Here is a 12531-nt window from a genome sequence, read left to right as displayed (position 1 = left end):
AAAAAAAAGCGGCAAGACGGGGAGGGCCCGACAGGATTTACTGGCACAAACACCGCCGAGCGACACGTGGGCCAGGCCGCAGAAGCCCCGCCCCTCAAGGGCTGGAGGCGGGAGCCGAGGACGCTCATCATTTCGGTGGCGCACCAGGTGGCCGTGCTCTGGAAGAGCGGCTGCGAGGCGGTGCACCTGGCGTCCAGCCGAGGCTTCTCTGGTGACGGGGACAGCACATGGCCACTTGAGGTGCACGGAGCTCCCCAGTTTGCTTAGTTACCACCTATGAGCTAGACACACACTGGGCCCCGACCACGTTCTCTGCCTGGGATTCCTCAGGAGGCGGCGGAGGAAGCGGCATTTCCGGAAAGCTGCTGGGGAGTCTCATGAGTTCCATGAGAGCAAAATGAGACTCTCAAAGCCTGGCCAACCAAAACGAACGCTTGCCCGGAGAAGGCGGGGAAAACAAAGACACGCTGAACATCTGCATGACTCTGCAAATATGTATAGTGACAAAGTTTAGGAACCTTATGCTCAAGTTACAGGAATTCTTAGAAAGCTTTTCAGGATAAACAATGAACAGAGGCCAATTCAACTGACCGTAAAACCTTAAGGGACTAGTTTTAAAGGCTCCGCAGGTACATTCCTGGGTCTTCATTAAAATGTTAAGTGACATCCTGTTTATAATACTAAACAAAACTTAAGACTTATCCTACAAACTAACACATGGACATGGACACAGAAACAATTCTTGCAAGAGGACATGAGGCAGGTTAACATTTATCACCCCAAGATATTAACCAGGCATTAAAAAAATTTTTAAATGGATGCTCTTACAGGGCTTTTACAGTAAGTTGGAACATGGCACAAATCAACGACAATGCTGAATGGACACTTCACCAGTAAAAAAAATACTGCTTTTGAAGTTTAGACCTACCTCCATGTTACGCTTACGGTTACTATAGGGTCTTTCTAGAAATTATTAGGCCCATAATTTACAGAAGTTATGAATTAATTACATTTGTCTATACATTCATTTCCACAAAAAGGTCACATCCTCACAAGTTTTTGTAGTGAACAGGAGTTTCAAAGTTGTGAAGCAGGTGATAGTTTTATGAACTTTGTAGAAGTTATTGTTGGGATATGTTAAGAAGCACAGGATCAGAGAAAGGATAACACTGGCCCACATCAAATTTAAAGTCAGACCCTCTAGCCATTCATATGAGATACGGATTTTTTTAACCAAAAGGCACATCTCTGTATTTGTCCTCAGCAAACCTTACCCGAGTTCAGAATCTCAATGTGATTCCTTCCCACTGTCTTCTCTAAACCCCCCTTTCTGCCTAAGTTGGTTAGATATTGCTGCCAAGCTATTCATTTCTCTTCTAAGGTATTTCATATACAGATACATGTTTTGGTTTCTTTTTTCCCTAGAAGGGAGATTTTTCAGCCTAGAGTAAGTATGTTTATTTGCAAACTTCAAGAACTGACTAAAGCAAAATAGGCAGAACACTTAAGACTAAAATAACTTACCTTGGAGGCCTCAGTCCTCAGCATCACGCTGAGCCAGACGTTGCAGTGACACACACACCACGCCACGGCGCACGGAGACAGGCCGAGGCCGAATCACAGTGAGCGTGGCATGGCACACACCCACGTTCCCAGATGGGAAACATTTTGCTACCAGACCAACAATTGTACTTAAGCTCAGTAACATTCGCAGGCAACAAAAAAATCAGGCAGTGGCAGATTTCTTTAATAGTCATATTTTCAAGCAGGTACAACAAACAAGAAAAATTTCCTAATTCATGATAGTAAAACCTGGAGGTGCAGCAAGTTCTATACCCATTTACACTTGAGCTGTCAACACTGGCCTCTATGGCTTTCCCTCTGTTAAACAGCCCATCTTCAAAGTGGCAACTTGGGAAGAGCCACCACCGTCCTGGCACCAGAAGCCTACGCTGCAGCACCCCCTCAAGCAAGGGCCTCCTCCCGAAGGCACCCAGCCACGGAAAAGCAGACACAGCAAAGAAACGACACAGGGCACTCCTTCCCACCCCGAGGTCTCACCTTCGGTTCTGGCTTTCTTTACTCCAAAGGGCTCCGAATCTTCCAAGCATCTCTTGCGATTTGTTCCCACACTAATATTAGGAAATATATTCTGATGGCCTCCATTCAAGGTGCCATTATTATAGAAACTGTTCAGATGACAATTCTGGAGGCTCAACAGAAACTGGGTACATTCTTGGAAACCCTGGGTTTGAGCAATGTCTGCTGCCGTCAGGCCACTGGCATTTCTCAGGCTGTATGACACAAAAACACTGAATTACACCCATTAGCATTTTCACCTGGGCTCCGTTCCTGCCGAGCTGACTGTCTATCTGCCGGTTTAGTCATGAAAGTGCTCACTCACAGCAAGCCCTCATTACAGAGCACACACCCTAGCTATGTAACTGATTTCTCTCTTATGCACATTTGATTACTAGGCAAGATTTGGGAGATAGTAATTTAAAAATCAATATAAATTTTTTAAAAGGCATCTTCCTATTTTACTTCTCCAAATCATTTTTACATTAGTCTGAAGAACCTAAATTTAAGCTGACTTCAGACTTAACCTGAAACTGAATTGTCTTATCTGCACTTAGCTTTAACAACCCACTCCTTTAGCTTGAGTAAAATCATAGCAAACAAACACGTACTGAAATTGTCCATGGCATTCTGACAGTCGGCTTCCTAGAAAGCTTACCAACAAGCCAGATTTACGCTAACGTGACACTGAAAGTGGAAGCTAGAAGGATGTCCTGACATTGAAATAATTTATCACCAGACTGGAGATCTGGAAAGCTGAGTTTTTTGTGTTTTCTGTTCTTTCTGGCCTTGTTTAGGAAAACAAGCAGGAGATCACACTCTGGAGTCTAGAGCATGAGGGGCTGTCTCCTGTGAAAAGCCTTCTGATACTGTCCTAGGAGCACCCCCCCCTGGGCTGAGTTCTGCCGCTGAGAGGGACCAGCATCACCTCACACTAGTGACACGGACACGGAAAGGTCAGATGCCTTCCATACCAGCTAAGAGTCAGATTCAAGCAGGACACGGGGAAAGAACAAAGTGAAAGATGTGAATGAGATCAGTATGTAAGAACCAGCTGTAAATCTGAATTAGGAAACAATGAGAACTTAGGGAACAAAGCAACTCCATGTTGAAGTTCCCCTGGAAGACAAGAAGATACCCTTGCTCTGGGAAATGAATCTGTAAAAAAGCAAAACAAGTTGTTAGATGCAGGTTGATAACCCGAAACAGGGTAAGCACTACACAGTAAAGACAGCTGCCTACTGACTCTGTGGGCTCCGCTTCAGGCGCAGCCACACTTGGATCACTACGGGCCTCACAGGGCCCCTGAAACCAGTACAGAGCTGCCGACTCTGGTTTCTTCGGCTGAATGCGAAACACATGTCAGAGTGAGAACTGACAGAACCAGGAACAATCTCAAAGACAACAATAAGTCATGTATAGACTCATAGAGCTCCAATCTCAAAAATGAAAAACCTATTGTTTTGGACAATCATTAAATGCACCTCCACTTTTTAAAGCAGGTACAAGAAATGTATTTTATGTTTTAAGGAAAAGGGAAAGCCCAAACTCAATTTGAGATTTTATAAAAGACACAAGACTTGAGAATACAACTATTTTCTTAAATATATAATGTACTTGTGTGCCATGCTATTGGGACCAAAATTGGCATTTTTGACTTTATGGCTGTGAATTCTGATAGATGTTACTCTAGAATTTCATACTATTTTAAATTAATATATGAATTAAGGAAAGGAAAAACCAGAAGTTCGGGCAGAGTGAATTACATTAATTATACATAAACAAAATGATCACACACTGGTGTTGAGTAACATGTTATTGAGAGGTAATATTCAAGTAAGTGGACAGCAGGGTATTTTTTAATGGTGTACTTCACTTTCAGAAGGTATCACAAGCCAAGTTGGTCCAAAAGGTCTACTCTATCAAGAATGTGAACAGAAAAGTTGCCATGCGAAAAGCATAAACAAAACAGAAAAACCCTAATTCTTCAAAATCTGAAAAGATGAAGACCCAGAAAATAAGATTCATAAAATGATCATATATATGAAGTATGGACTTGCTCTCCAAAATCAAAGCGTACAGAAATGAGAAGCTGCTGCTTACAATTAGGACAAATTGACAGTAAAGATTACGACTTAGTAGATGCGGGAATAAAAAAGAACAGCACAGATTTTTAACATATCATTTACCATCATAGGTGCCAGTTTGAGGAAAATTGAGATGCTTAAGGAGCATTCAGTCATTGAAAAGAAGAACACCCAAAACACACGCAACCCCTTTACTCTCCACTCAGAAAGTGGACACTGGACTGAATTTGGGTTAGAGTAAGTCCACTGTCCTTCCAAGGAAATATAACCTTAAAGAAAAATGAGCAACAAACTTGTGCCGGTATCTGGAGACTGTGGAGACTAAGTGCTGAAGCGTCTGCCTGGACCGAGGATGACACGGCAAGGTCTCCTGGGGCCCTTCCTCGCTGCCCAAGTCTCCCAGCACCTGTTCACAACTCAACTCACAGCCACACTCCCAGGCAGCACGAGGCGCCCTCAAAGCTCCAGAGAAGCGCGACAGGCAGCTGAGGCCCGGCACCCCGTGCGTGGACCGAGCCGTGAGAACGCTCGCAGGTGAAATGCTTCTGCCGCTTCCTCACCTGGCTCTGGGGGACCGCAAGCTGGTGATTCCAAAGGGAGAGCAAAGCATTCCAGGAAAGTATGGACAGACCCCAGAACCTGGGACACATGACAGTGGAAGGACTGACTGGGCGACAGGGACTGATGCCACCCCTACAGCAGCACCGGAAACAGGGACGGAGCACACCTTCCTCTGCTTGCGGGGAGCTATCATGATCCCAACTCACTCTGACCTATCGTGTTACTAAGGGATGAATAGATTCAACGTAGAGTTGATGTAATGATGTTTATGTTCCTCTCAAGCGAAAGGATCTGTCAACACCTGACGCAGGTACACAGCAGAACCAACCATTCCTCTCTCGCCTCCAAATGTTCTTCCCGACTCCTCCCACTTGACTACTTTCACGCCTCCATTCTCTACCTGCCAAATGTCTAATTCCCTGATTCTGTTCTGCTTCCATTTAAAAACTTCCAAGTGGCTGCTCAATCATGGAGCGCATGTTACAGAAATTGGTGGGAAAGGACTGTCTGGGATCAAGGAATCCCAGGGAGAGGCACTTTCTTCATAAAGGGCCAGGCTAAGAAGTGTCACAGGCTTTATAGGCCACAGTCCCAGTCACACTCACTGCTCGTCAAGGTCTGAAAGCAGCCTTAGAAAATATGTAAACAATACAGTGTGGCTATGTTTTGGTCAACCTTTATTCACAGACACGAAAATTCAAATTTCATGTAATTTTACGTGTCATGAAATATTCTTCTTTTGATTTTACCTAAAAAGGTGAAAAACATTCTTAGTTTATTGGCCATACAGAACAGCTGTGAGCTGGATCTGCTGAATAACATTTAACCAGTAAGTGACACAGGTAACTGGTCCTCTACGTTTAATAAAGGGTGTGTTGTCCATGAGTTCCTGAGAAATGTCTTTTTAGTAATTTTACATACTATTCAAACAAGCAAAACTTTATAAAATAAAGCTGCCAGTCTGTTAAGTCACAAAATGTCAAATATCAGGAAAAATACCCAAACTTCAGAAGAATGTAAAGTAAGATCTTAACAAAACATGCAGGAATAATATAATCATTATTCCATTTGAGTGTTTTTTGTTATAAGTTCCAGGTGTCTTACAATTGAATTAGGCCATGTGCTTAATATGAATACAGTGAAAGCTGTCTTTATAGGCCTGAATTCCCCATATGTAATAATTAAATGGTATAGTTCTCAAAACACTTCAATTTTTAACTAAAGAGGCTCAGGTCTTTAAACTCTTTTTTCACATATGCTTTCCTAATTGTTAAGCATACTTCAATTTTGATGTTTTTAGAGTTTGAAACAGTAATCCTGTTTAAAATGTACCATTAATGTATGAAAGCAGGTATTAGCCCTAACCCATTCTCCATTCCTACAATTTAGTGGGGCTCGCCTGTGAATGGGACTTGAGATTTACAGGTTCTATGCTGACCTCACACTCGAATGTGGCACTTCGTTCCATTGCAGTACCTTCCCAACACCAAGCGTCCGTCTGCCCTTCCTCCGCGGGCGCTCGCTGCATGAGGCGGCCATACTGCACTAACCCCAGGGCAGGTGCTGGGACAGAAGCTAGCTCAACTGCAGTCTCTAGACGCTAATCCAAAGGGAAATTTAAAGTATCTGGAGCAAATCGTTCAAAATACTCTCAAAAACTATTTGGCATAAAAGTTGGGGAGGAATGAAAGCGTACACATTATTTTTAGACTAAGTCCTTAAAAACACACACTTCTGATTTAGCCTCTCCAGTGCGATGCACGTGGGCAGAGTGGACCACGCCTGATCTCAACTTCACCTCGTCCGATTCTGCAGCCGAGATCCCCCGTGGACGTGCTGTGCGGTCCTTCTAAAGCTCTAGGTCACCCTCTCTGGTGCTCTCTGATATCCATTTGAAAAATCTTTGAAAATGGGCAGAGATTTTAAAATTAGACATCAGTTAACTTGATGTTCAAAATGGGTCTAATTTGCTGCACCTTTAAAATGGATTTTCTTTAAAAAGAAGTTGGCATGATCAGACTTCTGGCTGGTGGGACCCATTTGTTACATGTCACCATGAAAGCTCCGGTGACTGTGCTCACAACTGCAGATTCTAGCTCCTGTAACCATCCCCAAGGCTATGAAAAGCGACCTTTGCGTAGGCATCTTCTCCCAGTAGTTCCTAGTGTTTGAAAATCGGAATATGAAAACATGGGAAAACATGGAATAATCTTTATTAAGAATTTTTTGTTCTACTGATTAACTGGCAACATAAATCAAATGGGTATTTTTTAGAAAACTTTACCAAAGTTAAAACATAAATGCACATATACTGTACTTTCTGTAATAAAATTCTGAATAGAACATTAAAATTTACTATAGCTAAGATTGTCTCGCCAAAGCACTTTACAAACGCCTCCACTCAGCTGCCAGCTGACCCTCCATTTCCACTGACAGTGTCACAACATCAAACATAGAGAAGCCATTCTAACAAGGTTTGTTTTTAATTTGAAAAACCACGGATCATGAAATAACAAATGTAATTTTTAGAAACGGAGTTGTCACATCACCTTTAGGATGTTTTCTTTTTGTTAATGCCATGTGACAATAAAAGATAACCACAATTTTTATATATAATATAGCTGTTAAAATTCTGATCTCAACTTAACTATTGTTAGTTTACAAATAAAAAGGTAGATATAAATTAGGGTGAGCAAAGCATGCAAATCTAAAGAATCTATATCTGAATTCCTAGATTAGCATTAAAACCAATCACCGCAACAAATACCTCAACAGTATGCCTCGTGTGGAGACAGGAAGCCATACTGAACATTCAATGCCACAGCTGTAAGGGTTTCGGAGAAGCACCTGTGGCAGTTTCAGCAGTTTCTATATGGAATGCTCCCCCTTTCTAGGATTACTTGAAAAAATCAAGTCAATTCGAATTACGTAGCTGTAAAACATTGACATGTGTAGTTTTTACAGATTCAGAATCTTCTGTGTGATTTAAAACGGGCAATGGTTCATAAAACAGGTAACTGAAATAATAAGGGATCACATATTTGCAGGCAACATTTGGATTAAAAACACATATACATATATGAGGTGCAGAAGCACATTTATTGAGCGTAAACCTTTGTCAACCATTGTCATGTGACCACCTTAACCAAGAGCTCTTGCTCTAAAACACTGCCTTTTCAATTACCTCTAGTAATCTGTAGCATAAAGCCAATTTAAATGTCAATATTTCAACACAAAGTTTAACAGTATGGACTAAAAACCATTAACTCACGATTCTGGTTACTTTAAAATTTGGTATGCTGTATCTCAAATACATTAGTAACTATTCCTAGATGGAAATAGGCAAATACATGGAATCATTAAAAAAAAAAAAAAAAAGATAAACATTACTAAATGTCCATTTGTACAGACAAAACATTAGCAAACCTTTCAAATTTCTTCAGTAAAAGAAAAAGGTATATTTTTAACCCTTTGGTATCCAAACTCTTAAAAAATGAAGACTTTCTTAAATATATTGTTCACATAACAGGAAGAAACTATTTTTTAAAGCCTTTATATGAATAAATTTGGTGCCAAGTTTTCATTTCAAGTTCAGCAACAGAGGACAGTTTTATGTTTGTATACATTAATGTAAGAGCGTCACTCAAAGAGTTTGATAAAAGATTTAACATGCTCCCACTGTAATTTAGCAAAGGAAAAAGATATTTGGATTTAGAAATCACTGGCTTTATTTGAAAGCACTATTTATAAAAGCAGTGGTTAAATAATTAGCAAAACATATATATATGTACTATTCAAGCATAATATCATGAAAAATAATCAAACTTCTAAACTAAATTTGTCAGTAATTCTAGATTATCAGTCCACCACCTGTGTGGCAGGCAGAACTTTATACACCTACCCCAGGAAGCCATTTCCCCACTCTTCCTGTAACACTGTGAGCAAAGGGAAAAGGGCCAAGAGACAACAGGATGAGCGTCTGCCACAGTGCCAACTGGGTAAAGGAGGTGGCACTGGGCAGTGAGGGTGATGCACTGCAAAGAATCCAAAACAAGAAACTACTAACTCCACTATGATTCCAGTAAGTTTCATAATTGGACTATTATTCTGAAGGGCAAATAAGTGAACAAATGAAAAGAAACTGCAAATTTCAAACATGATCAAATGGCTAATAAAGTAAATCTGGGTTACATTTGCCAAGGGCCAAGAGTTGCAAACAAATTGCAGGCACTAATATTCAACAGTCATCACATGTATTTACCTCAGAAAATCTTGCTTCCAGACAGGGTTCTAATGCATAGGCCATAAATATGACCACCAATTAGAACCAAACTAAGCCAACCCCATTTCAATCAAGAATTTCTGAAAGTTCGGCAATTACTTGCAACATTAAAAAAAAGGTCTATTAAGACCACATTTTCGACGTTTGTTTCATAGCTTACCTGTGCCTGTTTTCTAAATCAGGCACAAAAAGTTTTCTAGAGAATCCTTACTGACATGAGCTATAGACACGTCTCCAGTGCCCTGAGGATCATAGTGAGTTCCCTCTCTTGGGGATCCAGATAATTACGTGAAAATACACATAGCCCATTTGAAGATCTGGTTGCCATAGAATTAACGGCTTCATCAGGAATGCTGTCCCAAAGATGGCCAGGAGGCTGTCACAACCTAATTAAGCACTAACACCTGTATACCATGGTATTAAAATGGACAAGCACATTTCCCTGAGATGCGAGTACTTCCAGTTTCACTTTAAATCCTGATAATCCCTTTATTTCTACTTAGAGGTATAAAAAAAGCTATTTTACTATCTGGCTGATAGGGAAACATTTTCCACATCACATCTCAAGGAAATAAGGATGAAACAGCCAAATACTATAAGTAAATAAAAGATAATACAAGGTTCCAAACCTACACTTTAATGTTGGCAGGAAAAGGGCTTAATGATCAGCAGAGAGCAAGTTTGCAAGTCTTTTTCTGAAATCACATTAAAATTTAATCTCATACTGTTACTTATTTGATTATTCAAAAGAAAAACAGGGCGACACCTTTCCTATTGGTATGTCCTTCTTCTAATCCAAATCTAAGTGGGAAGCGAGTGGCAAACCCCGGGTGCAGTGAGAAGCTGAACTGCCATAGAAGCAAATGAGGGTGACAACTTCCTCGTGGGGGCCCCACACCTGAGAAAAAATGAAAAGGAGACACGCCTGTAGAGGTTTCAGGTCATTCAAGGTGCACAAACATTTAGTTTGGTCACGGAACTGGCAATGGATCTTGTGTATCTCAATTTTTAGATGTCAACAGTGGCAAACGATTACCAGATAAACTAGAAACAAAACCTCACAAGAAAGAAAACTTGGCACCAAAACTCAAGATGTCAAATAAGAAAAAGAAACTCCATCAACATACTCACGTGTGGGACTAGAAAATGTAATACGGTGCACAGCGGCTGACATGCGTATCTTACAGATGCGGCCTACGTTGACGAGTAAGCTATGTTACCATAGACACATGATATGTGTGCCCTCACAATTATCTACCCAGTGACCAAAACAGCAGCAACTTAAGATTTTGGCCACTTTATGTAGCAGATATATAAAAAGCAGTAGGAATTAACAGCAAAATTATTTATTACCACCACGTGTGATAAAATACTGATATGAGACAGCTTTGTATCTATTCACAGGAAAAGGAAAAACTGGTATTCATCTCCTACATATTACAGCATGTAACAACAAAGAATAATCTGGCCCATTCTGACCTGGAGGAGACATAAGTAACTTTAAAGTAATTCTGTAATCCTTGATTTTTTTTTTTTAAAAAAGGCATTTTACTTCCTAGGACTGCACTTTACCATATAAGCAGCATTAAAGACAAGTAAAATAGATCTAAGTACCATAATTTGGAGAATTAAATTGTTTGCTGGTAGACAAAAGGTGTTAAATTATAAAAATGCACAGAACAGGTTTCAAAAAGCAATCTACAGTTTAGCTTACTGGCAAAACGGACAGTTTAGATATTAAAATAAAATAACCATATATACAATAGCAATAAATAATGATTACTTGTGCTCTATCTCCAGGCCAAAGACTTATAATTAAGAATTGCTTTTGGCTAGGTGGCTTAAACTAAGTATTTATTCTAAAAAATATGTGAAAGTTCAGTCAAGGGGAATCACCATAATGCAGGGTTCTCGAGGGAGTGGCTCTTATACTGAGAGGAAAACAGACTGGCACTCGAGGCCATGCTGTCACACTTGGTGGAAAAGAGACACTCGAGGGTCCTGTAACCAAGGACAGAATGGTAAATAAAAGACACCTAGTAAAAAAAGTTCAAAGTGATAGATATGTACTGGTTCAAACCATTAAGCTATCCATTAAAATTAATAAAACTAACATCTTAGTGATAAAATGTTCAGGACCAATTAAGAGTATTGTTTAGGAAAATACGTAATTAAAAAGATCAACTTCTAATTATTCATTATTCAGTAAATGACAATTAGGCAATTTAATCAATTATTTTATGACTCTGTATTTTATAATCAAAGCTTCTGTTATTAAAATTAAAGATCTAAGCTTTTAATCTAAATAGTTAGGAAAACTACATGTGTAGTTTTGCTTTAAAGCGACCCACTGAGAATCATCTCAATGTGTTTAATATTGTACAATATGTATTCATATTACCAATTCTTTCTCCATTACCTTATGTTATAAAACTACACATGAAGTCTCAGGATCCTTGCAGAGCAGCAGTTATTTAGCACAGGTCATACTTATAATACCCGAAGCCAAGTGATGACCAACCTTCATAGGAACACCTGATGAAACAGAAGCTGAGACACCGAGGGCCTGATGGCGGCCCAGGTGTGAGGACTTGAGTTAGCCTACATGGTTTGGCGATCCAGGACCTATTTTCAATATTTATTATAATACAGAGTCAAAACAATAAAGTGGAAACCAAAGGGTTAAATTAACTTAGTCTTTTGTATTTTATTTCTCCCAAAGTCTAAATTTTCACATTTCCAATTAGAAGTGGTTTGTAATTTTTATGAAATATCCAAGACACTCAAGGTAAAACAAAAAAGCTGGTATTATCGTAGTTATTTTGGTTATTACAGCTCTATAGCTTACACTCCACATTTAAGGGTGAAAACTGCATCCATTTTGTTAATGCTGTGAACTGCAGAAGAAAAATTTTCATAATATAAATCTCTAAGAGAAAGTTAATACAAATGAATTTAATACCTAAAATAAATGTATAATGCCATGGCTAGCTAATGATTTGCATATAAGTTCACATTTTTAAATATATTTAAACATTAAGATTGTTCTATCAAACTACAAATAAACTAGTTGATGTAAACTGGGCTAAAATAAAGATATCCTAAAATAATGCCATCAATACCAAAGCCCAGAGAAGTTTGATTAATGAAACAGTTCCATTTTACAAGAAGTTATAAAATCATTAAAAGTCATAATAGACTTTAAGACTGGATGTTCTCACATCTGCTAGAAGATGGGACAATCAAAACTTCAGAGAAGCCAGTAATTATCAACAAAAATTTCTGAGCCAGTGAGGCCTGGAGAGATATTCTAATCCGATCCAAGGCCCTCATTTCAAAATTACAACTTGGCAAAGAAACGTGTGAAGATTTGTCCACAGTGACATACTTAACGGCCAAGTCAATGATGCAGGGATTCAAATTTAATTAGCTGACTGCTCTTTCCATCCCAATATGCTCTCTCATGGCAAGAATTTTGAGGCTGCTATGAAGCCCCCTCTGAACCGGCAAAACAGATTTGCT

At 39.6% G+C, this 12531-nt stretch overlaps 1 protein-coding gene across 3 annotated transcripts in view; it reads right to left on the bottom strand.

Moving 5' to 3' along the window:
- Window positions 1-12531, bottom strand: part of ANKRD10 (ankyrin repeat domain 10) — a 32839-nt gene that overhangs the window by 10153 nt on the left and 10155 nt on the right. For all 3 annotated transcript variants that reach the window (XM_017666052.3, XM_073212352.1, XM_017666219.3), the window contains exon 4: window positions 2062-2294. In XM_017666052.3, coding sequence (XP_017521541.1) covers window positions 2062-2294 — 233 coding nt within the window. The remainder of the gene's footprint in view (window positions 1-2061; window positions 2295-12531) is intronic.

The sequence above is a fragment of the Manis javanica genome, chromosome 9 (assembly GCF_040802235.1).
Source record: "Manis javanica isolate MJ-LG chromosome 9, MJ_LKY, whole genome shotgun sequence".
In the NCBI taxonomy this organism is placed as follows: domain Eukaryota; kingdom Metazoa; phylum Chordata; class Mammalia; order Pholidota; family Manidae; genus Manis; species Manis javanica.
Note: the sequence above shows the minus strand (reverse complement) of the source record. Positions and strands in the feature narration are given on the sequence as shown.